We start from the raw sequence: 25,774 nt of genomic DNA on the forward strand, positions 1-25,774 counted from the left end.
CTTTTAAAATTTTGGTTTTAGAATTTTCTGCGCTTATTCAAATTTATTAAACTTAATCATAAGAGAACCAAATAACCACTGAACTTTGAGAACACAACCGAAATGCTAACTTAGTGTTATTTGAACTATAGTGACCTAGAATTTCTACAGTGATATATGAATATTTTGTCTGTCAGTTATAGGATTTAGCCCAAACTTAGAAATTAATGGTTAAGCTAGCACTATTTTCTATAAATAACATTTGACCACATAATCATATTTAGCAACTGAAAAAGCTTTTACTTAGATTTCATCTATACTTGCTGAAGTTGTAACATTTTACCATTTTTATCAGTCTTTTTACAATTTTTAACAGTTCTTTCCCTTAAAAGATACCCCAATAGATGTAAACATGACCCTTACATTAAGCATCACCAGAACAAACAGTTCAGAAATAAGAGAAATAGAAGGAAGGATTTAATTTTAGTTAGCAGACCTTAGATGACTAGAAATTCAGAGAAGTGCAGCACTGATGAAAAGCTGATCCCATATTGTGGAGCTACTGTCTGACACGCTCCTATCTGCTTTCTGCTGGGTCTCACAAACTCCTGTCCCTTTCCAGGCTGGATTGATGTCACCTGGGATGCTGGTGGCTCAAACTCTTACCGTATGGGCGCAGAAGGAAAATTTGACCTCAAGCTTGCACCAGGGTACGACCCTGATACAGTGGCATCACCCAAACCTGTTTCATCCACTGTTTCAGGCACAACGCAATCATGGAGCAGCTTGGTGAAAAACAACTGTCCAGACAAGACATCTGCTGCTGCAGGCTCCTCAAGTAGAAAAGGAAGCAGCAGTTCTGTGTGTAGCGTGGCCAGTAGCAGCGACATCAGCTTGGGTTCGACCAAAACGGAACGGAGATCAGAAATTGTAATGGAACACAGTATAGTTTCAGGAGCTGATGTCCATGAACCAATTGTTGTTCTTTCATCTGCTGAAAACGTCCCTCAAACAGAAGTAGGGTCATCTTCCAGTGCAAGTACCAGCACCTTAACAACGGAAATGGGAAGTGAAAATGCTGAAAGAAAGTTAGGCCCTGATAGTTCTGTTCGTGCTCCTGGGGAGTCTGGTGCAATATCCATGGGAATTGTTAGTGTTAGTTCTCCTGATGTTAGTTCAGTATCTGAGTTAACTAATAAAGAAGCAGCTTCACAACGGCCCCTTAGCTCTTCAGCAAGTAACAGACTATCAGTGAGTTCTCTGTTAGCTGCTGGGGCCCCTATGAGCTCTAGTGCAAGTGTTCCTAACCTGTCCTCAAGAGAAACATCTAGCTTGGAGAGTTTTGTAAGGAGAGTGGCAAACATAGCACGGACTAATGCCACGAACAACATGAATCTAAGCCGAAGCAGCAGTGATAACAACACTAATACTTTGGGGAGGAATGTGATGAGCACAGCAAGTAAGTGAGCTTTTCCTTATGGAACCCAATGCTTTTTCCACTCGGAGGGATGCAAAGTAGGATCTGTTCAAGTGGATTCTGGCTTCAGTCTTTAACTAGATCATTAACCATGTTAGATACAACTGTGTCAAATTTAGCACTTCAGGAATATGAGGTTAAGTTCTATAGAACTGTGATATTTTAAGAATTCTGATCAGGTGTGATAAAGAACCTCTTATTCTAAATAATAACACACTTCTGTTTTTCACTCTTCTGTGATAAATTGTTAAGTACGATTGCAAGAGGAAATAGATGACTATTAAATATCATCAAAGTCAATTGAAATCAGAGCGTAATATTGGCATAGCTTTTACTTAGGTCCTGAATTGATATTAGCTTCTGAAAGTTTTTAATTCTAATTAAAGCTACCAGTGGGTCAAAGTAATTCCCTTGGAAAATAACATTGGGAGTTATTTCATTGCCTGTTTCACTTATTTAAAAAGCTAGGCTTAACATCTTGAAAAATAATAATGCTATAAAAATAAGAATTTTTAGTTGGATTTCAGTTGGGTTCCCAAAGTTGTTGCTTTTCAGCCTTTTAATAATTGGTGTTTCATGACCTCATTCTTTTTCCTAAATATACAACGTAGTTTTTCTAAGGTTTATATAATCCTCCCTTTTTGTACTAATTTGCTTCATTTTTATCTTTAGCTTCTCCTCTTATGGGTGCTCAGAGTTTCCCTAATTTGACCACACCTGGTACTACATCAACAGTGACTATGTCAACATCCAGTGTGACTAGCAGCAGCAATGTAGCTACAGCAACAACAGCTTTATCAGTTGGTCAGTCATTAAGTAATACCTTGACCACCAGCCTCACATCCACCTCCAGTGAGAGTGACACAGGTCAGGAAGCAGAATATTCCTTATATGGTAAGTTATAGTTTACAATATTTAGATATTTGTATAGTGACGCTTTTATTACATTTTTCTCCTTGGTTATTTTTAACCTTTGATTAGAAAAGGATAATTCTCTCTTCTTACAAATGTGGCAGCTTCATATATGATGAAAAAACTCACAGTGATATGCAGGACTGTTAAGAAATTATCTGATTGTAAACAGACGTCTAGGAACTTTTTGTGTGTCATCCTTATTTTGCCGTTTGTCACTAGTGAAGTTTTATTAGAAGAACCATAATAACAGATATTTGATACCTTTATCAGAGAAGAAGGAGTGTGATAGATTAATAAGCTTTGTAAATTGATAGTTCCTGTACGTTGTAATGTAAGAGGAAAAACACTCCTGTGTGTCTCCTGTACTTTTAATACTCATAGAATGCTTCACTTCTGGCATGTCGTTAGCACCAGATGTGTGTGAACTTTTCCCACATCAGCTCAATGTCTTAAAATTTAACTCAATTCTGACACTACCTACCTACCTGGAGATAGTGTCAGATCCCGCAGGTTAAAGTCTTAGTTCCACAACACTAAATCACAAGTCCAGATTGTCATCTGTGCTTCTGACTGACTGGCTATAAATTGGAAGTTTCCATGATTCCATCCTTGGGTTGGATTAATTTGCTAGAGTGGCTCACAGGACTCAGGAAAACATTTTATTTACTGGGTTACTGGTTTATTATAAAAAGGATATATAGGGAATTCCCTGGCGGTCCAGTGGTTAGGACTCCGTGCTTCCACTGCTGAGGCCCGGGGTTCGATCCCTGGTTGGGGAACGAAGATCCCACAAGCTGCATGGTTCGGCCAAAAAAAAAAAAAAAGAGAGATATATAACTCAGAACAGCCAGGTGGAAGAGATGCATAGGGTGAATTCTGGAAGGGTCCCAAGCACAGGAACTTCTGTCCCCATGGAGTTTAGGGACCCTCCTGGTCTGTCAGTGTGTTCATGTCCACCAACCTGGAAGCTTTCTGAACCCCAGTCTTTTGGGGTTTTTTTTGAGGCTTCATGATTTAGGCACCATTAATTAAATTATTGGCCATTGGTGACTCAACCTCCAGCTCCTCTCCTCAGAGGTCTAAGGGGTGGGATGAAAGTTCCAACCCTCTACTTGTGGTTGGTTCCACTAACAACCAGTTCCATCCTTAGATCACCTTAGGGCTTTTTAAAAGTCTCATCAAACCAACTCTGGTTATGAATAACAAAAGACACCTCTATTGCTCTTATCTCTTAGGAAATTCCAAGAGTTTTAGGAACTCAGTGCCTAGAACATAGGTGAAGACCAAATTTATTTTATTGTAAATCACAATATCACAACTATTACCAAAGTCTTTTGGAAATTATTCTTTATTTAGGTAACATTTGAATTTTTTTCAGATGAATTAATTTTTGCTTAGGGGTTTTATACATTATTATAGCTTCCATGGTATGTAGTCAGTGATAAAACCATTTGATTCAATTAAAATATATGTTTTTGATCATCTTATTTTATCTTATTAGAAAAGTAAAACTTTTTATAGAAAGGAAATATAGAAGCAGATAAAATCATCTAGTTCATACCTTCCAGAGGCAACCACTGTTGTCATTTAATACATATCATTTGATATATATGTTCTTTTTGTTTTTTTAAACAAAAAGGAATTCTGTCCTTTGCAGAAAGCTCTTTTCACTCAGTACATTGTGAAATATTTTCATATTGTTCGATGAGTTTCTACAGCATATGAAATGGCTGCCAAATATTCCTCTGTTTGTATGATCGTTATTTAATAAATCCCTCATTTTGGATATTTAAGCTACAGCTTTTCATTACCATCAACACTGTTATGAATGAGCACCCTTGAATTGTATTTTTGTGCATTTCCTTAGGGTAAATTCCTATTGTTTTAGAATACCTTTTATCATACATCCTTGATCACCTGTTCTTTTTTCAAAATTACTTTTGTTAGTTTAAAATAAAAGACAATTTATATGAAGATATATTTTAAGTACTATTTTATGTATACATCATTTTAATATGTTTTCCTCTTCTTTTCTGAGACTGGCCTCTCCTATTCCAAGCCAGGAATTGCATCTGATGTTCTATGGTTTTAGGAAAAGTATTACATCTCTCTGTTTCTACTTTAGCTATTAAATATGTATATGGTAAAATGATGATGATTGTTACACCAAAGTATTGTAAATTCACTGAATAAACTTTTCTACTTTTGTTTTTCTCATGGAGGCCTTCTGCTTCTCCCTGTTAATATGTTAACTTTAAGCTTTAGTTCTAAATCATGTGAAGGTTAAGAAAGTTGTGGGTATGCTAGTGGGAAAGAATATTGAAGAGTTAGGGCTGCTGGTTGCCTTTTAAAAATTATTCTTTGGTGGTTAAAATTTCCTTTTCTACATTTCTAAAACTGGAGGACTCTTTGAGTGCTGCTATATGAAGGATCAGAGTAACATCTGCCTTATAAAATAATTTCTATATATGCAAACTTTGAGGGACATGATTTGATTCTGTAATATGGTCAAATGTATAAAATAAGGAGTTTTTTGAAAATATATGTATATGTAATATTCTTATACTCTGATAAAAAAAGGGAAGATGAGTTAAACCTCTGACTTCAGTGAAGTGTAACATATAGGAGGTGGAATTTTTATATACATACATATTTTTTTTCCTTTAAAAATAAACCAAAAAGTAGAATTGATTTATTTTGTATACTACCACATCATGTTCGTGAGAACCACTACCTAAATTGCAGGATGGCACTTTACGTATGTTAGGGGTAATATATTTTGTCAAATTTAAGATGCCATTAATTATGATTATCTTATGTCACTAAGGAAAAAATGTTGCCAATTTAGCATTTAGCTGTGAATATTCTGAAATCAGAATATGTCTTACAAGCAATGGCAAGTGACAGTAAAAGGCATTGAATTTTTAGTCCTATATAATTATTAGACTTAAAAAATTAGATTTGGTTCAGAAATTTACAAATGCAAGTTTCTACTAAATAATTATAAATTGTTTTCTGGATGTTCTTTTGGAATATAGAGTATATACTACCATACTGTCTTCTTATCCATAGAAGTTTTTTAAATTCCAGATCCAGTAAAAACTTACCTTGTTTTAGACCCATTATTCCTCTTTTTGTTTTCAGTTCCTGTGGGGAACAGTTTCTCAGCATCTTCATTGATGTGGGGCAATGTAAATTTGACCTTCTCTTTACCGAAGGGTGAAGGGAAGAGATCCTAAGAAGGAGGGAGACAAAAGGGATTCAAGTTTATTGAACTTTTTTCTGTGCTAGATAATTTGCATAATATGAAAAATGGTACCTAACATTATTCCATAGTAAATAGACATTATCTTTAAGTAGTCATTATCATTAAGTATCTCCCCAGTCACATAGATAAACTCAGGTCTCTCTGATCGACTTAATTCTGTTCTTTTCCCTTGTAAGATCTTTCACAGTTTATATTTATGTATTCATTTGTTTACCTTTAAATGCCTCTCTGCCCTGTAAACTCCATGGGGGCTCAGACCCTGTTTAGTTTGTTTACAACTGCATATACCTGGTGGCTAACGGAATTCGTGGCACATAATAGGTACTCAACAGATAATTGTTGACAGAGCGAATGATTCCAGTGTTCACTTTCCACCGTTTTATGTTTCCTGTGACTTGTGCAGAGAATAATGATAGGATTGTTTTTATTTTTTAACATACCCCATATTGTTGACCTTTTTAAAAATGATTTTGTAGATACAGACTTAGTTTATCACCATCCTTTATCCCATGTTGTTTTCTGCCATGCTTGTGACTATTTACCATTGTTACTCATCCTTTACGTGTGGTGGTAGAAGAGTGTCAGTACTAGATGTGGCCTTTATACTTGTCCCTTTGGAATTTTACCTTTGTATTATAAAATCAATACGCGGGGCTTCCCTGGTGGCGCAGTGGTTGAGAGTCCGCCTGCCGATGCAGGGGACACGGGTTCGTGCCCCGGTCCGGGAAGATCCCACATGCCACAGAGCGGCTGGGCCCGTGAGCCATGGCCGCTGAGCCTGCACATCCAGAACCTGTGCTCCTCAATGGGAGAGGCCACAACAGTGAGAGGCCTGCATACCGCAAAAAAAAAAAAAAAGAAAAATCAATATGCAAAGTTACTTTGTTATGCTTTGTTAATTCTGTTAAGAGGAAGATCGTTGGCTTTGTTTTCTAGATTTCCTTGATAGCTGCCGTGCCAGTACTCTGCTAGCTGAGCTAGATGATGATGAGGACTTGCCGGAGCCAGATGAGGAAGATGATGAAAATGAAGACGACAATCAGGAGGACCAAGAATACGAGGAGGTTATGGTAGAGAGAGTCCCCCATTCTCTCAACTAAGACAGGATGTTAATAACTGAAATGAGGAGAGGAAAAGCAAAGTCCTGGTTAAACTTTGAAGCAAGCGATATGGCACCAGTATGAAAAATGTGGTTAATTAAGAAAAGCACTTTTAATCTGAGCATTTATGACATTTTTTGAAAGAAAATAAATTGGTCATAGTTGAAAAACACTACGTCACATCTGATGTTTTCACAGGTTTTAAAGTGTGAAGAACTGCACTAATCCTAAAGAATACAATTTTCATGGTTCTTCCACAATAGTTATACTTAGAAATTTTTGGTACCTACTGTTTTGTAAGCAGTATCTGCATGTTATCTCATCAGTCCTTACACAGAACCTATGAGACAGAGACACAGAAAACATAATTTGCCCTTATTATTTAGAGTTAAGTAGAAAAGTAGGACCCAAGCTTAGGCAGTATGATCCAGAAATCTTAGTGTTTGATAACTGTGATTGTCTTCAAATTGAACTATTGCCTGAAAATGCCTTTTATTTTAACTTTATTTCCCTTTATAAAACGTTACTAGATTAAAACATGTTTTTTCATAAGTTGAGTTACAATGGGGTGGAGAACTCCAAAAAATGCTTTTAGTATATCTTGCTTAGAAAACATATAGAATATTAGCACGTTTCTTGTGAAGGTTAGTATATGATGCATGATGAATTTAAAGCATTCACTTTGTAACTTTTATGTACATGGCTAATGAATATGAAGTTTTCTAATGACAGTTTTGGTAATATAGGTTTATAGTTCAGGTCAAGGCTGAATAGAGATATATATGGGTCAGATAATTAGACATGTCTCTTTACATTTTCTGTATCAGATTCTGAGACGTCCATCCCTGCAGCGTCGAGCTGGCTCCCGCTCTGATGTAACACACCATGCTGTCACCTCACAGCTACCACAGGTCCCATCTGGAGCAGGGAGCCGACCTATTGGGGAGCAGGTAATATCTTCACGTTTACCTTCTCTACAGTGTATTTTTTTCCCTTTTCACAGTAAAGCACAAACTAAAATGCCTAGAAAAATGTACAGCAGGGGCAGGGTGAGGGCAGGAGCTACTAAATAGAGTTAACAAAAAGAAACTTGCCCAACTGCTTGGGTTCCACATTCCAGATAGAGTCCATGATTGCTCTACCATAATGCATACAGGAATTTCTTACTTGAAACCTGCTCATGTTGGCCTTTGGGTGGCAGTAAACATATACTAAAATGGTTAGTAGCTATTTTCTAAGTTTTCATAGTAGAGTAATAGAAGTATTAGTCTATTAACTAACATTTATCATTAATTAGGTGCTAGGCACTGTTTATGTATATTAACTAATTCGGTCCTTTCAACAACCCTTTGGGTTTTCACCTGAAAACCCAATTTTCAGGTGAAGTGATTGACCTTGGAGAGGCAGCAGTGAGCGGTGGCTTGAAGCAAGGTGTTAGTTCCCTGCCCAGGAATTGAACCTGGGTAGCCTGGATGAAAACCAGGAATCCTAGCCACCAGACCAGCAGGGACTAGAAGCTAGAAGCAAATTTTCCCTGGCTCTTGCCCCCGCTGAAAAATGCATTTCTTAAGGAGGCAAAAACTGTAAAAACAGGTACAAAGTTTATTATTAGAGACACAGCAGACAAGTGGGAGAGAACACAGAGAAACAGTTTGTTTAATTAAGACAGAAGCAAGGCAGAGATTCACACCTGGAGAGAAAGGGTGTGGGCGTCCCCCCTAAAGTCCTCCCTCTTTAAAGTAGTAAAGAGGCGGTTAAGTCATTTATATAGGGCAGTTCTTCCGGGCCTTTGTTTATCCTTAGCCAATTACCTGGTTTCTGTTTCCACACCTGCCCTGCCCTAGGGCCCTCTCCAACATGTGTGCGCTACTTTTTTCCAAGATGGATTCCAGCCCAGAGGCCTATGGGGGGCCTTGGCATCACATATTATGGGGTGGTGCCTCCTCCTTTTTGACCCCCAAGGAGCCTTTCTGCGCATGTGCAGTGTCTCCCTCGCCCCAAGGATGGGAAATATGTGACCTCTTGATCTTTACTCAAACAGGGATTAGCCCCTCTCTTGTCCCTGCTGTGACTGTTATCTTAGAGTGTCCTCAGGAGACAAAGCCTGGATATTTACCCTGTTTCTATTGTTATTTCTGTTTTGAATTACAAACAGGAGGCTGGTTTTAAATATCTAACCTTGAAGCCCACCTATCTCCTGTCTCAGGAATTGCAAACAGGAGGCTAGTTGTAAGTGTCCAGCCTGAAGCCCGTCTTTTTCTCGTCCCAAGAAATGTAAACAGGAGACCAGTTTTCAATGCCTAGCCTGGAGCCCATGTATCTCCTGCCTCATGATTACTAAAGATCACACATAGAAGTTTTGGATCCAGGATAAAAACCCAGACATTCTGGTTCCAGAGCTGTCAAATGTCAGTTTGATTTGTTATAAAGGTTAATTTCAATTAAGTGTTCAAAATATGGGGGGTCTATATGTGTACATTTAAGTATATAGATAATTATTATTTAAAAATTATTACATCAGACATTTACAATTCATTGATCTCTTTTTTGTTGATACAAAAAGTGAAGGAGAGGAGAAAATGTTCCTTAAAAAAACTTTTATTATGGAATTTTTCAAACATGCTAGAAGTAGAAAGAATAGTGCATTGAATCCCCAAGAACCCATCATTTGACAGATCAACACTTTGTCGAACTTGTTTGAACTATTTGCCCCATAGTAATTTAAAGCAACTTCCAAGCACTGTATCTGTTTTGTATGTAATTCAGTATGTAATACAGTTTACACTTTTTTTTAAAAAAACAGCCTATTTGTAAATAATTATACATTCACAGGACGTTGCAAAGATCGAAGGGTCCTGTGTGCCCTTTGTCCAATTTCTTCCAGTGGTTACATCTTACGTAATTAGAGTACAGTATCAAAACCAGGAAGCTGGCATTGGTCCAATGTGTGTGTATGGTTCTTTGTCATTTTATCACATGTATAAATTTGTGTAACCATCACTAAAGCTACTTATCTTTTTTTGACTTTTCATTTAGCTTTATTACCAGATGTGTGACTCTTGAAATTTTAACCATACAGTGACTTACTTTTCATAAACTTAAATCAGTAAGAAATTTATGTTATCTACATGTTTGGCTTATATTGTGCTTAAGAAATATGGTTGAATAAGAACATGTAATACCTATAGAGAGAAGTGTTTGACATATACCTTATTTTATAGATAGCATATCACTTTAGCAATAATGAAGGGTTTTACCTTTTAATGTTTGTACGTGGAATTTTATTTTAATAGGAAGAAGAAGAGTATGAAACTAAAGGGGGACGCCGGAGAACATGGGATGATGATTATGTACTAAAGCGGCAGTTTTCAGCTTTGGTTCCTGCTTTTGATCCTAGACCTGGTCGTACTAATGTCCAGCAGACAACTGATCTAGAAATTCCACCCCCAGGTATACTATATTTTAGTTTTTGTGATTAATTTTAATAGGTACCAAATAAAGTAGTACTGTATAGTTTTTTTTGTTTGTTTTTTGTTTTTGTTTTTGCGGTACGTGGGCCTCTCACCGCCGTGGCCTTTCCCACTGCAGAGCACAGGCTCTGGACGCGCAGGCCCAGCGGCCATGGCTCACGGGCCCAGCCGCTCCGTGGCACGAACCCGCGTCCCCTGCATCGGCAGGCGGACTCTCAACCACTGCGCCACCAGGGAAGCCCAGTACTTTATAGTTTTAAAAAGTAAGGTACTACTTGTATATGCAGGTTATAAGTAAAAGGTTTCAGGAGAAACTATATATCAGCCATGCATCCTTAAAAAAAAATACAGACTTTTTTAAAAGGAGCAAATTACAGTATTTTATTTTATTTTTCATTGAAGTATAGTTGATTTACAATGTTGTGTTAGTTTCTGGTTTACAGCACTGTGATCCAGTTATACATATACGTATTCTTTTCCATATTCTTTCCATTATGGTTTATTACAGGATATTGAATATAGTTCCCTGTGCCATACAGTAGGACCTTGTTGTTTTTATTTTACATGTAGTAGTTTGTATCTGTTAATCCCAAACTCCTAATTTATCCCTCCCCCACCACCTTTCCTCTTTGGTAACCATAAGTTTGTTTTCTGTATTTGTGAGTCTGTGTCTATTTCATAAATAAGTTCATTTGTATCACATTTTAGATTCCACATTATAACTGATATACAGTATTTGTCTTTCTCTGTCAGACTTACTTCACTTAGTATGATAATCTCTAGGTCTGTCCATGTTGCTGCAAATGGCATTATTTCATTCTTTTTTATGGCTGAGAAGTATTCCATTGTGTATATATACACACCACATCTTTATCCATTCATCTGTCCATAGACATTTAGGTTGCTTCCATGTCCTGGCTATAAACTTATAGTATTTTAAAAACACACTGTGTTTTACATTTGTATAAACTTTAAAGCAAGGACTCATTTAAAGGTAGATAATTTGTATTCTGTTTTCTACTGGATCAAAATTGCTAAGCATTACTCCCATGCAGCTTTTACTTTGAAAAGCTATATAGTGGTTTTAGTTATGGCCTCCAGAGTCAGTCAGCCTGAGTGCCAGCTCCATCTCTTACAACTCTATTTTGGGTGTGGTAGGCACACTAATGGCCCCCTCCCAAAGATATGTACATCCTAACCTCTAGAATCTGTGAATATGTCACCTTAACGTGAGAAAAGAGACTTTGTAGATGTGATTAAGAATCTTGAGATGGAGAAATTATCCTGTTTTTCTGGGTGAGCCCAATGTAATCACCAGTGCCCTCATAAGAGAGAAACAGGAGGGTCAGAGTCAGAGGAGATTTGACAACAGAAAGCAGCAATCACAGTGATGAGGGGCCGTGAGTCAAGGAACATGGGAAGACTCTGGATGCTAGAAAAGGCAAGGAAATGGATCCTTCCCTAGAGCCTCCAAAAGGAACAAAGCCTTGCCCAACCCATTTTAGATTTCTGGCCTCTAGAATTATAAGATAATATATTTGTGTTGTTTTAAACCACTCAGTTGTGGTAATTTGTTAGAGCAGCAGTAGGAAACTAATACACTGGGCAAATCCCCTAATCTGTGTAAGCCTGGATTTCCTCATCTCTTATATGGGGAAAATGAAGTCCTTGTTTGATAAGGTAGTTACAAGGTTTAAATGAGGTGAGATATGTAAAGTGTCTAGCATGGTACCTGATGTGTGTCTCAATAAATGTCAGCTATTGTAATCAGTATATTATCCTTCAAGAAGACTTAAATGTTACTGTGGAATGTACTTATTACTTGATAAGAAGATACCTATGTTAAATATGAACATAAGTACAGTTTATAGTATAATGTGAAGTATGTGATGTAGTATGATGGTGAGAATGAGTATGAATCAAGATGTTCCAAGGTCCCTTCAAAAAGGAAAACCTAGGGCTTCCCTGGTGGCGCAGTGGTTGAGAGTCCGCCTACCGATGCAGGGGACGCGGGTTCGTGCCCCGGTCCAGTAAGATCCCACATGCCGCAGAGCGGCTGGGCCAGTGAGCCATGGCCGCTGAGCCTGCGTGTCCGGAGCCTGTGCTTCGCAACAGGAGAGGCCACAACGGTGAGAGGCCCGCGTACTGCAAAAAAAAAAAAAAAGAAAACCTATTCTAGGGAGTATAAATAGGTACAGATTTTCGATAGAGTTCTTTAGCAATATATTTCATATTTTTACTACTACATATTGGTACTATAGAAGTATTGGCTCTGCACTCAGATGACTACAGAGGTATTCTTTAAAAATTGGAAATGACCTTCATTATATAACGGATATGGTTCAGTTAAAGTACAATGGGATGTCATGCAGTGTATAAAACAATACTTTATAAAACTATATCATGATATGAGGAAAATATTTCTGAGATTAAAAAAAAGAGAGTACATCACTAAATACCTATGAAACTAATTGTATTTGTGTGTGTATGTGTGTGTTTACGTCATAACAGACTCATTCAATGCAAGCGAAAGGTTGATACGTCTTTAACTGAGTATGTGGTTTTCTCTGTATGTAGTAGTATTAATAATTTTAGTTTTCTCATTCATAAAAATAAAATGTTCTGAAATATACAATTCTCATGTGTACCCTAATAAAAACTAGAGATTCTTATCATATGTATAAATTCTTCTCTAGTACACTGTCTTTAACCTAACTGTATTCTTCTCATTTTAAAAAAACAAAAATATTGAGGCCAGGAGAATCTTTTTTTTTTTTTTATAAGATTGACACTAGCTATAGGGGTTTTTTTTAATATATAAATAAATATATTTATTTATTTATTTTGGGCTGCATTGAGTCTTCGTTGCTGCGCAGGGGCTTTCTCTAGTTGCGGCGAGCCGGGGTGCATGTGTGGGCTTCTAGTTGCGGTGGCTTCTCTTGTTGCGGAGCACGGGCTCTAGGCACGTAGGCTTCAGTAGTTGTGGCTTTCAGGCTCTAGAGCTCAGGCTCAGCAGTTGTGGCGCATGGGCTTAGTTGCTCCGCAGCATGTGGGATCTTCCCTGACCAGAGACCAGGGCTCGAACCCGTGTCCCCTGCACGGGGGTGGATTCTTAACCACTCTGCCACCAGGGAAGTCCCCAGGAGAAGCTTAAGTAGCTGATATATGGCAGAAACGTTTAGATTTCACGTAACCTGTCTCTTGGTGCAGTGCTCTTTCTGGACTGCTTATTTTAGTGTAATTGTTTTTCATATCTTCCATATTTTTAGGAACACCTCATTCAGAGCTCTTGGAAGAAGTTGAATGTACTCCGTCACCTCGATTAGCCCTCACTTTGAAAGTAACAGGTCTTGGAACAACTCGTGAAGTTGAATTACCACTCACTAATTTCAGATCAACCATCTTTTACTATGTACAGAAATTGCTTCAGTTGTCGTGTAACGGCAATGTGAAATCAGATAAACTTAGGCGTATTTGGGAGCCAACATACACGTAAGAGATTTTAATTTAATGTTTTAAGTAGATATTTTCATAGTGTATGAGCCAAGAAATATTTTCTATATTTTGTATTATAGGAACAGAAGAGATTTAGTTCTCTTGGTTTACAGGAATAGATAAGAGCATTTCTGACTCCTGATGGAGAAAGGTTAAAGCTTACAACTGGGAGGAACTTTAGAAATAATCTAGACTAGCTCCGTATGTAATAATTGTTGAACTCTTTGACTGGGATTGTGTATGAAGTAGTAAATGTTTTCTGTTATTTGCTTTGGGGTCTGTGAGTTAAACCTACCTCTCTTTGTTCATTCATTTATTCATTCACTAAATAATATCAATGACCTTGGGCAAATTTATTTAACATTTTAGTACCTCGTTTTCTAATCTGTAAAATGAGAGTGGTTGTGAGGAATCAATGAATTAATATATGTAAAGTAGATTCAGTACTGTATGAGATGTAGAGGGTGCTCAGTAAGTATTACCTATAATAATATTTGTTATTTAATAATATAAATAATTTAATATAATTTAATATTATAAATAATTATAGTCATGCTATGTAACTTCACTTTTCTTAGTTTATTTTTCCGATATTCTCTTAACGTCACTGATAATCTTAGATAATGTCCAATAAAGTAATCTAGGTTTTTCTGAGATAGAACAGAAGGTCTTCATGGCATTCTCATCCTTCAGTTTTTATTGGAATATTAAATTTGATCTCAACAGCCTCTTGGTCCTTGTTATTCTTATCCTTCTTTCCATCTAGACACAGATGCAAACATCTTATTTTATTTTTACAACAATGTATGAAAGTTATAAGATATGGCATATTACTTTATATCTTTAAAAGTTCTAGGTTTGATATATGCTTTCTTCTTAATAATGCTCGATTTATAAACCATAACTCTTTTTCAGGAATATGATTTCTGCTATTCCCTATGTTTAACAAATTAATATTTTTTCTTATAAATTCTCCCTGAGTTCAGTATTTCATGTAAGCATATAGCTAATGAATGTCCTCATTCATACATGTTTTTAAAGAATTGAAGGCTTATTAGAAATAACCACAAATCATTTGATTTATGAATTAACTTGAATAATATCTTCATATTTAGAATTATGTACAGAGAAATGAAAGATTCTGACAAAGAAAAGGAAAATGGAAAAATGGTAAGTTATTTTTAGGAAATGAGTCTTGCTCTTGGCTACTTAGTAAAAGAAAAACTAACGCTGTGTTTCAATTGAACAATTAAGGGAGAAATCAGCAACATGGGATTTTTTTTTTTTTTTGCGGTACGCGGGCTTCTCACTGTTGTGGCCTCTCCCGTTGTGGAGCACAGGCTCTGGACACGCAGGCTGAACGGCCATGGCTCACAGGCCCAGCCGCTCGGCGGCATGTGGGATCTTCCCGGACCGGGGCACGAACCCGTGTCCCCTGCATCGGCAGGCGGACTCTCAACCACTGCGCCACCAGGGAAGCCCAACATGGGATTCTTTAGATTAGGTTAAATGCATGATCTTAAAGCTACCTTATGTAATGCATGTGAAGTCGCATAAACTTTATAATCAGGAAAGGCCAACATTTCGTTTTTCCTATTGTAGGGTTGTTGGTCTGTAGAGCATGTGGAACAGTATCTTGGCACTGATGAATTACCAAAGAATGACTTGATAACCTACCTGCAGAAGAATGCAGACGCCGCTTTCCTGCGCCACTGGAAATTAACTGGCACTAATAAAAGTATTAGGAAAAACAGAAATTGTTCTCAGCTCATAGCTGCATATAAGGTATATATTGGCATCAAAACACTATTTTGATTGGGAGTGGCTTTGTGCTTTGCAGCTTTTTAAATATTCTTGAGGAAAAGCAGTTCATTGGGACATACTAAAAAAAAGAAGTTGAATTAACATTGTTAATATGACAATGCTAAAATTTCAAATATGGTTTGTGGCATTGGATCTAAATACGTAGTTTTAACTGTGGCTTTTAGTGGTTATATTTTGAGAATTTTCTTGGTTTAGAACAAAGCTTCGTTAAGCTTTGACTTGGGTGATACTGTTTTTATTTTAAAAGAAGGCAGTTCTTTGAAGAATTCCAGCCTTTTCACATTAATACTAATAGGATGATATATTGCTTTTCTTGAAAATGATTAACGGCTAGTTTTCCTAATTGTTTCTTTAGGATTTTTGTGAGCATGGAACAAAGTCTGGGTTAAACCAGGGGGCCATTTCTACTCTTCAAAGTAGTGATATTCTTAATTTGACAAAAGAACAACCTCAGGCCAAAGCAGGCAATGGACAGAATTCTTGTGGAGTAGAAGATGTCCTTCAGCTTCTGCGTATTCTGTATATAGTTGCAAGTGACCCTTATTCAAGAATATCCCAAGAAGGTCTGTAAGAAGCCTTGTTTCATTTCTGTGGCATTTTTAAAAGCGAGTCAGTTTATATTTTTATTAATTTTATTACTTTTACAGAAGGTGATGAGCAGCCTCAGTTTACTTTTCCACCAGATGAATTCACTAGCAAAAAAATCACAACAAAAATTTTGCAGCAGATTGAGGTAATAAAACCAGATATTTGAACTCTTCAATCTGTTGGACTTTGAATGTATTGCCTCTCCTTCCTTTTCTACCTCACGCCATGTCTCCTGTTGAGCATTGACTCCTTTTTGTCTTTTTTCATAATTGCTTTAAGACATTGTTATTTGTTAATTTGCAGGAGCCATTGGCATTGGCAAGTGGGGCTCTGCCAGACTGGTGTGAACAGTTAACCAGCAAGTGTCCTTTTCTAATACCATTTGAAACTAGACAGCTGTATTTCACATGTACAGCATTTGGTGCATCAAGGTAGGAGGTGTATCATTTTACATTTTTAGAATAAATGTGTTTTTAAATGTTTTATATAAGCTCAAAATGTACATATATACTTTATATCAAGATTGATGAAGGGAATATATTGTTTTCTCGTAAAGAGTTGTCGACATTTGGGAATTCCCTGGTGGTCCAGTTGTTTAGACCCCATACTTTCATTGCCAAGGGCGTGGGTTCAATTCCTGGTGGGGGAACGAAGATCCCGCAAGCTGTGAGGTATGGCCAAAAAAAAAAAAAAAAAAAAAAGAATTGTCAACATTTAAACATTTTTTGATTTCCAGTTGGATATAAGCTCTCTTGAAACAGTGTGGATTGAAGTACTGTGTTTTCCATTAGCTAGCATTTATTGTACAGTATTTAAGTAGCTTACATAAATTATTAGTTGCTGAAATTCCCAAGAATATAAAATTTAATGCTTGCAAATAGCTTTGATAACATTAAAATATATCTTCTGGCCATTATTTTTCTCTTACTACCATCTAACATACCATTTTACTTCTTTTTGTGTTTCTATCCCCTTCACTAGATGAAAGTTTCATGAGGGCAGGAATTTCTGGTAGTTTTGTTCACTGCTCTAGCTGCAGTGTATAGCACGTTGTAGGTGCTCGGTAAACACTTGTTGAGTGATTGAATACCCAGAGTACTTTCAAAGTAAATGTAGAAAAGTTATAATTTAAATGGAGCTGCCTGTTGCCCTTAGTTACATTGTTGGACCATTTCATATCATTTACCAAGCATTTGCACACATAGCACTATAGGCCCGCTGTGATTAATGGCATTGGTTATGACTTTTATATGTGTGGGTTTGTGTTTTTTTTGTTTTTTGGGGTTTTTTTTTTTTGTTCAATTTTTTAAAAAAAATTTGGCTGCACCACACAGCTTGCAGGATCTTAAGTTCCCTGACCAGGTATTGAATGCGGGCCATGGCAATGAAAGCCCCGAATCCTAACCACTAGACCACTAGGTAACTCCCTGATTTTTATTTTATAGATGAGGAAACTGATTCTCAAAGTACATAGCTGATTGGCCTGAGAGTACCAAAAGCATTGTAGCACACATGAGAGTAGATCTTTCATCTTCTTAATCTTAATTCAAGATTCTTTCTCCCATCCTAGATGGGTTAACTCTGCATTGTTAAAAAGAAAATGTTTCAAAATTACAACACTGTTTCTGTGTTGGCTTTCAATTTGTATCACAGTAATAAAGATAGCTTAACCATTTTTTACATTCTCTGATTTAGGAAATGTTTATATTTTATGTATTATGAGTTTGTCTATATTTTTATGTGTTGTGTGGGGTTGGACCGCAGACCTTTATTTTGATCTGTTAATTGCTAAAGTAAAAAGGGAAAATATAGACTCAGTATTTTCTCAATTTGTTTAAGGAAATAAGATTAGTATATTTGATCATCTGATAAAATACTATTTTTAAAAAATTCTTAAATCTTTGAATTTTGTTGCTGGTTTAGTAGTACATTCAGCTGTTGCTGTATGCTACAGCTACATAGGTATTTTTCTATTTCAGAGCAATAGTGTGGTTACAAAACCGACGTGAGGCCACTGTGGAAAGAACAAGGACCACAAGTAGTGTAAGGCGAGATGATCCTGGAGAGTTTCGTGTTGGTCGTCTCAAGCATGAAAGAGTGAAAGTTCCACGTGGTGAATCACTGATGGAGTGGGCTGAGAATGTCATGCAAATACATGCAGATCGGAAATCAGTTCTTGAGGTACCTCTATATAGTTTCTTTTAGTGTGCAGGACTGACAATTAGAGAACCAGTCTGTGTCTTCCACCACATAAAAAACTGCATTAGATAGAAGTGTAGATGGATTTCTCTGCCCTCTGTGCAAAGGCCTTCTCCTCTGGCAAAGCATCTTTCATAAGAGGATGTCAGCTCACCTCCTCAGGGGTCAGGGTCTCGTGGCTTAATGAGCAGCAAAGAATATCTTCACTCATGAAGATATTGAGAGATGTTGTAGCAAATGGCGGTAAGAAATTCAATATATTTACTGCAGAAATGTTATTGTGGGCATTGTTGATTATATCCTATATACATATTATTCCTTATATATGAGAGACAAGGAAAGAAATACCTCTCCTGTCACAGATGTCAGCCACCTGGTTTATTTTTGGATCACAGACTGATTATGATAAATACAATACATCTCTAGAAAATGTATAAGGCTTATGGTTTTCACTTTAAAATTTCTGTGCCTGGGACTTCCCTGGCGGCCCAGTGGTTAGGACCCCGTGCTTCCACCTCAGGGAGCACAGGTTCAATCCCTGTCCGGGGAACTAAGATCTGCGTGCCGCCAGTTCACCCCCACCCCACCCCCCAAAAAAAGAATTTTCTGTGCCTTCATCTTATTCTTCTTACCCATATAGTCCTCTAACACAGATATTTCTCAATTATTATTTTTTTTTTTTTAACATGCACTGTGTGTTTTTGTAAGCTGCCTCAAATAATTTTTGGAATATATGGAGTATGGATAAAAAACCTTTAAAGTGATTGCCTAAAGTCAGAAATAAGTGGAAGAGTTTAGGTTTTGGTGTCACATAGACACGCGTGCGCACGCACACACACATAAATCTGTATACCATCATTTCCTCAAGCAAATGATATATAACCTCTTTATCTGAAATTTGGTTTCCTTTGGTATGAAAAGGACATGATAATTTATTTTGTAGGTTTGTTGCGAGAAGTAAGTTGATGTATGGACAATGCTCACCACAGTGTCTAAATATGGAATAGCGTACAAATCAAATTTCTCTTTAGAAAAACTGGAATAAAAACTTCTGTGTGGCTTATATTATACTGCTACTATAAAAAAAGTATATTACAGTAGGACTGGATTTTGGCAAGAATGGGATCATTAAAAAATTTTTTTAAGCTTACTTTCCCCCATAATTTATTTGTTCATGTTTAGGTTGAATTTTTAGGAGAAGAAGGAACTGGCTTGGGGCCCACATTAGAATTTTATGCTCTGGTGGCAGCAGAATTCCAGAGAACTGATTTGGGAGCTTGGCTTTGTGATGATAACTTTCCAGATGATGAATCTCGTCATGTAAGATATACTTTCCCATTTTGTGATTTGATTTGCGATTCTGCTTTTAGAAAGTTAAAAATCAGTTATGCTTCCAGAATGTAAGCCAGGTTTTCTGACTCTACTTTTATTATTGAATAATCCTGATACTATTAAAATGCTTTTAAAGGGTAAAATTTAGTCTATAAAACCTGTTTAATAAAATGTGTTTATAGATACTTTTAGATAGCCGAATTAAGATGTTTAATGTTTATGGATCTTTTCTTTTTTTTTTTTGCATTTCTCCCTCTAAAAATTTAGGTCGATCTTGGAGGTGGATTGAAACCTCCTGGATACTATGTTCAGAGATCATGTGGACTATTTACAGCTCCATTTCCACAAGATAGTGATGAGCTTGAAAGGATCACAAAACTCTTTCATTTCCTTGGAATTTTCTTGGCCAAATGCATTCAAGACAATAGACTTGTGGATTTACCTATTTCTAAACCTTTCTTTAAACTTATGTGTATGGGTGACATTAAAAGCAATATGAGTAAACTGATTTATGAGTCACGAGGTGATAGAGACTTACACTGTACTGAAAGTCAGTCTGAAGCCTCTACAGAAGAAGGTCATGATTCACTCTCAGTAGGAAGCTTTGAAGAGGATTCAAAATCAGAATTTATTCTAGATCCCCCCAAACCAAAACCCCCAGCTTGGTTTAATGGAATTTTAACTTGGGAAGACTTTGAACTAGTAAACCCACACAGAGCCAGATTTTTAAAAGAAATTAAAGACCTTGCTATCAAGAGGCGCCAGATTTTAAGCAACAAAGGTCTTTCTGAAGATGAGAAGAACACAAAATTACAAGAACTAGTGCTGAAGAATCCATCAGGTTCTGGGCCTCCACTTAGCATAGAGGATTTAGGGTAAGCTTTATGTATATATATATATATATATGTATATATATATATACTCTTCAACCTAATGGATGAATAAATTCTAAAGCTTTTGTTCCTTTGTCTTCACTGATTTGCAATATATGAATATACAGTCTGTTAACAATAATAAGATGCTTTAGGAAATATCGATTTTTGATTTGATCCTTTGATTTGTTAATATTATATAAAGAGAGCACTCAGAATACCAGAATATAGTTTATTAATCATCAGACGTCTGAAAGATTATCTGATTTATCAAATGTGATAACTATATATATCTTGTGTAAACAGTCCAAAGCCAATAATATTTCGACAAATTCATTAGCTAATTGATATATATAGCCTACTTGAAAAACCTCAGAATAGTTTGCTTTGTATGTAAGCTTTATCCCCAGTGGCTGCATTAACTAACTCAGATGCTGTAGATCTTTTGATAAAATTCTATTAATTTATATACATGTAATTATTATACCCTTGGTATTTTAAACTGATTTTGGATTGACTACGAGGCTTTGCTGTCTTTTTTTTCCTTCCTTCCTTCCTTCTTTGATGGTAACATTGAGAAGTTGTGTTTCATAAGTTGTTCATATGTTCAAGGTTTGACTTGAGGCAGGGGTAAAAACAGAGCATGAACAACTTTAGTAAAAAAAAAATAGTTTCTTTTGCAAAAAACAAAAAAAACTTGTAAACATGTTGCTACCATAATTCATTACAAAAATCCATAGTTGATTAATTTTGTGCCTAAGGAGGAAGTAAAACATGAAAGGTGATGTTTCATGAAATGCCTGCAAAGCCAGGTTTGGTAAACAGTTGGCCAAATAGTTTTTGGGCACACGGTTTTGCATTTTAAAAGGCCCCATACTTAATATCTAAGCTGGTATAGTGATTTTGTTATTGTTGGGGGAGGTGCTCATGGTTTTGGCGGCAGTGTTTTAAAAATTAAACACCAATGGTAGCTGAATGTTAATCTAATCCTTTTCTGTCCTCCCAGTTTAAATTTCCAGTTTTGCCCTTCCTCAAGAATATATGGTTTTACAGCTGTGGATCTGAAGCCAAGTGGTGAAGATGAGGTACAAATTTTGCTTTAGATATATTTGTAAGTCCAGAAAATTCCTCTTAATGAGGCCAGTTGTACTAGGTGCTACTGAAATATTCCTAGATATTAACAATTACATTGACAAATTTTCCTTTGCAGATGGTAACAATGGATAATGCAGAAGAATATGTGGATTTGATGTTTGACTTTTGTATGCATATGGGTATTCAGAAACAGATGGAAGCCTTTAGAGGTAATTTTTAAGGTTCTTTGGTTGAATCCCTCTCCTTTTACTTTGAGACAGCTGAAATTAAGGTACTGCTATGCTCAAAAATTGCTAGTAATCTCTAGATTTGCCGTCTAGTTTTTTGTCTTCCCAACAGTTAGGTCCTGCAGAGTACTCAGAACAGGTTGGAACATTTTCAAGCTGTAGCATACCCTCAGCTTGGTCCTGCTGAGTAATGAGGGACCCACTTTTGGCTTCTATTTTTTCATTTGTAAGTGGATATAATATTGTTGCATACTTTCAATATTACACGATCAAGATGAGTTAAACTATGTTAGAACCTAAATTCTTCAAGTAAAGATTGACGCAAAATACATTGGACTGTTTATCACTTACTATTTTTAAAAATGAGAACATAGCCTTGGCTGGCTTGTATGACATAAGAACTGATTGGGAAATTATTAGAATTTGGCTACTGACCATAGTGTCTGAATATTCTCTCCCTGTCTACATTTGTGATAATAAGCAAAAATTTCTGTACTTAAAACCCTAGCACAGTTTTTATTTCAAGCTATTTTCATTTATATTTGCTTTTTCAAATATTTATTAATATTTATCTTCTTTCTATCCATTTAGTTGAGTATCTTGATTTGAAATTATAACTTAGAAACTGAGTTGTGTGTTTTGTTTTTGTTTTTTTGCTGTGTGTGTAACGTAGATGGGTTTAATAAAGTTTTTCCAATGGAGAAATTAAGTTCCTTCAGCCATGAAGAAGTCCAAATGATTCTTTGTGGAAATCAGTCGCCATCCTGGGCAGCAGAGGATATTATTAATTATACTGAACCTAAGTTGGGTTATACACGTGATAGGTATGTGTTGGTTATTTTCTAAGATCAACAGATTGTTTATGTCCCAAAATCAAATGGCGGGTTCTCTAAATGACTCAGTGAATTATATGCATAAAATGAGAAAGGAGTTAAGTCTCACCGTTACCAAGATGTATATTCACTGATAAGGCTGAGTTCATACAAAAAGTCATCTTGGCTGATGTTTTTTTTTTTTTTTTTTGGCTGATGTTTTAACATTCCTTTTCTCACTGTGTTTTAACTGTTCATCATTTTTAAAATTGCGTCATTTGTAAACCCTTAGGCTTTATTGCTTTTATATTAACCTTTATTTTCAAATAATTTCAATCTTATAGAAAAGTTGAAGAATAGTTAAGAATTCCTATATATCCTTTACCAGAATCACCAGTACTTAACGTTTTGCTGTATTTCTTTTACATTATCTCTTTACAAACACACACACACACACACACACACACACACACTTTCTGAACCATTTGAGGATATGTTGCATATATCTTGTACCTTTACTCTGTAATACATTAGTGTACATTCCTCAGAATATGGCCATACTCCCACGTAGCCATACTAGTTAGCAAATTTGTGATTCCATACTATTAGCTAATCTATAGTCTACATTCCAGCTTTGTTGATGATTCCAGCGATGTCTTTAATAGCACTCACTTCACTCCCATTCTCCCCCGTCAGGAAATTGTATTTAGTTGTGATATGGTTTTAATCAACAGTTCCTCGGATGTTTTTTCTTTCATACCACTGACATTTTTTAAGACTGTAAGTAAGCCCTGTATTTTTTTTTAAAGTTTTCAAAGTGATGTTAATGAGAAAGTATTATTATTTTAAACTTAAATGACATTGTATATGTCGCTTTTTTTTTTAAGTAAAGTTTTTATTGAAGCATAACAGAGAAGTACACAAATTGCACATACATCCTGGAGAATTTTCACAAAATGGACACACCTGTATAATTGGTACCCAGAACAAGAAACAACTCTAGAAGTCTCCGTCCCCATCTTATTCTTTTCTAGTCATTAAATCACTATTCCCATTGATTAATTTTGCTTGCTTTTTCAACTTTAGTAAATGAAATCATGCAGTATGTATTCTCTAAGGTCTGGTTTCTTTTATTTAATATTATAATTATGAATTCATCCATGTTGTAGCATATAGTGATACTTTATTTCACTGTAACAAAAATGTATTATTTCAGATCCCTGTTGCTAGTTTAGCCATATTTGGGTGAATTATGCATGTGCATCTTGAGCTTTTCTGATTTGCTGCCTTTGTTGCATATTTGATTCCTATACTCCATCAGTGTTTCAGTCTGTCTGTATCAGTCTTTGAAGGGTATTTTTCAAGTAGTTTGTATCAGCTCATTTCATACTTACCCAAGAGTCTCTAGACAGTGTTGTTCTTCCAACATGCGGATATTCGTTTTTAGGGTTATTGCTGGCTTATACAGTAATGGTAGTATTTTTCATTTAAATCAGCTATCAAATCAATATAACTTTATTTTTCTTCTTTTAGCCCAGGTTTCCTTAGGTTTGTGAGGGTTTTATGTGGCATGTCTTCAGATGAGAGGAAGGCATTCCTGCAGTTTACCACTGGTTGTTCAACTCTACCCCCAGGTGGACTGGCTAACTTGCATCCTAGGCTCACAGTTGTACGCAAGGTACAAACTCTAGCTACTGGGGAATCTAAATGGAATTAAGATACTTAAGGATTGAAAGAAATACATATTTAAAGTCATGGTCTTCTGTTATTTTCACTTCTGTTTCTGTAGGTTGATGCTACTGATGCAAGCTACCCATCAGTGAATACATGTGTACATTATCTGAAGTTGCCGGAATACTCTTCGGAGGAGATCATGAGAGAGCGCCTGCTAGCTGCTACAATGGAGAAAGGCTTTCATCTCAACTGAGCTTTGAAGTGCAATGGGAGACATCAGAGACTTAAAATTCTAGTGAAGCCTCTTGTGTTTGTGTGCAGAGAAGTATATGATCCTCCATGCTAATGACACTTGCCTTTTTTCCACCATTAAGGCTTTAAGAACACATGGAATAAGTTCGTTAGCTGCTAATGACAAAACAAATCCTTTAACTATCCAGCCAGCAAGTATATAGCACAGAACACTTTGTGTTGCTACAAGGGCTCATGTGACTGGAATTAGGTGGTCCTACTTGACTGTTCCAAAGAGCAGCTTCTCAGATATTCAGTGTTCATTGGTAAATTTCTAACAGTGTATTTGTGTAAATTTTGTCATTTCATACTTCATACACTACAGTTGCCATCACTGATGCCTGTTTTGCTGGCTTTTAAGCTACTTGGTCAAAAATCCTGCTTCCTTAAAACATAGAGAGTTAATGAGCATCTCAAGCTTTTTCTTTTCCTTTTTAATGATGCCTGCACTATCAGAGTATATCTAGTGTTCTCTCTTTTGTTTGGCATATAATCATGCACAGCCTTTGTATTTCTTTGAGGTGGGGAGTATATTTTTATTTCCTAAATGCCATACTATAAAGTTCAAATTCTTAAGTGTGTTTGTGCAGTTCAAAAATAAAGATATATTAAGGGGGGAGAAAACACTGGTTTAGGTGCAAGGCACACTTAAAGCAAGTTTTACTTTTGGTTGTATTTTCTTTGTATATTATAAACATTTATTTAACTTGTTGCAGTTTGAAGTAAAAAAATTTCCAAAATGTATTCTCAACAATAATCATTAAAATGTTTGCAGCGTACAAAACTGTGTCATGTGACTGTTTCACTGCAGCCATCAGACCTAAGAGCTTAACTGTATACTTTTCATTTTGAATCATTGAGATATATAGTTTTTTGAAATTACTACGTGAAGAAATGTATTTTTCTGTGTAAATACACTTACTGAAACTGGAAAGCTAGGAGAAATATATGTTCACATGCTTGTGATCCAACTCTTGTGTTCTGTCTTTAAAGTATTCTTCAGGTAAAAATAGCCAAGTTATTTGTGTTAATTTCTTAAACACCAAATGTGCTACTTACCATTGTATCTTCAGCGACGTGTAAGTCTAAGATCCAAGAATGATTTTTGAATGTTGTGTTAGTGTGAAAAGAAACCACTGGGATAATGCTATTTCCT

At 36.2% G+C, this 25,774-nt stretch overlaps 1 protein-coding gene across 2 annotated transcripts in view; it reads left to right on the top strand.

The window, feature by feature from the left end:
* HECTD1 (HECT domain E3 ubiquitin protein ligase 1) overlaps positions 1-25,022 on the top strand; it is an 88,203-nt gene extending 63,181 nt beyond the window's left edge. Inside the window, exons 24-42 of one of the 2 annotated variants that reach the window (XM_065871078.1) lie at positions 602-1,438; positions 2,129-2,350; positions 6,576-6,709; positions 7,567-7,689; positions 10,033-10,189; positions 13,479-13,701; positions 14,820-14,874; positions 15,307-15,489; positions 15,884-16,091; positions 16,176-16,261; positions 16,420-16,547; positions 18,096-18,297; positions 19,498-19,635; positions 19,915-20,522; positions 21,526-21,604; positions 21,730-21,823; positions 22,515-22,665; positions 24,187-24,331; positions 24,443-25,022. In XM_065871078.1, the coding sequence (XP_065727150.1) occupies positions 602-1,438; positions 2,129-2,350; positions 6,576-6,709; positions 7,567-7,689; positions 10,033-10,189; positions 13,479-13,701; positions 14,820-14,874; positions 15,307-15,489; positions 15,884-16,091; positions 16,176-16,261; positions 16,420-16,547; positions 18,096-18,297; positions 19,498-19,635; positions 19,915-20,522; positions 21,526-21,604; positions 21,730-21,823; positions 22,515-22,665; positions 24,187-24,331; positions 24,443-24,580 (3,911 nt within the window). In that variant the 3' untranslated portion in view covers positions 24,581-25,022. The remainder of the gene's footprint in view (positions 1-601; positions 1,439-2,128; positions 2,351-6,575; positions 6,710-7,566; positions 7,690-10,032; positions 10,190-13,478; positions 13,702-14,819; positions 14,875-15,306; positions 15,490-15,883; positions 16,092-16,175; positions 16,262-16,419; positions 16,548-18,095; positions 18,298-19,497; positions 19,636-19,914; positions 20,523-21,525; positions 21,605-21,729; positions 21,824-22,514; positions 22,666-24,186; positions 24,332-24,442) is intronic. The other variant, XM_065871079.1, reaches the window with a different exon arrangement.
* The last annotated feature ends 752 nt before the right edge of the window (positions 25,023-25,774 follow it).

Source organism: Phocoena phocoena, chromosome 2 (assembly GCF_963924675.1).
Source record: "Phocoena phocoena chromosome 2, mPhoPho1.1, whole genome shotgun sequence".
Taxonomy (NCBI): domain Eukaryota; kingdom Metazoa; phylum Chordata; class Mammalia; order Artiodactyla; family Phocoenidae; genus Phocoena; species Phocoena phocoena.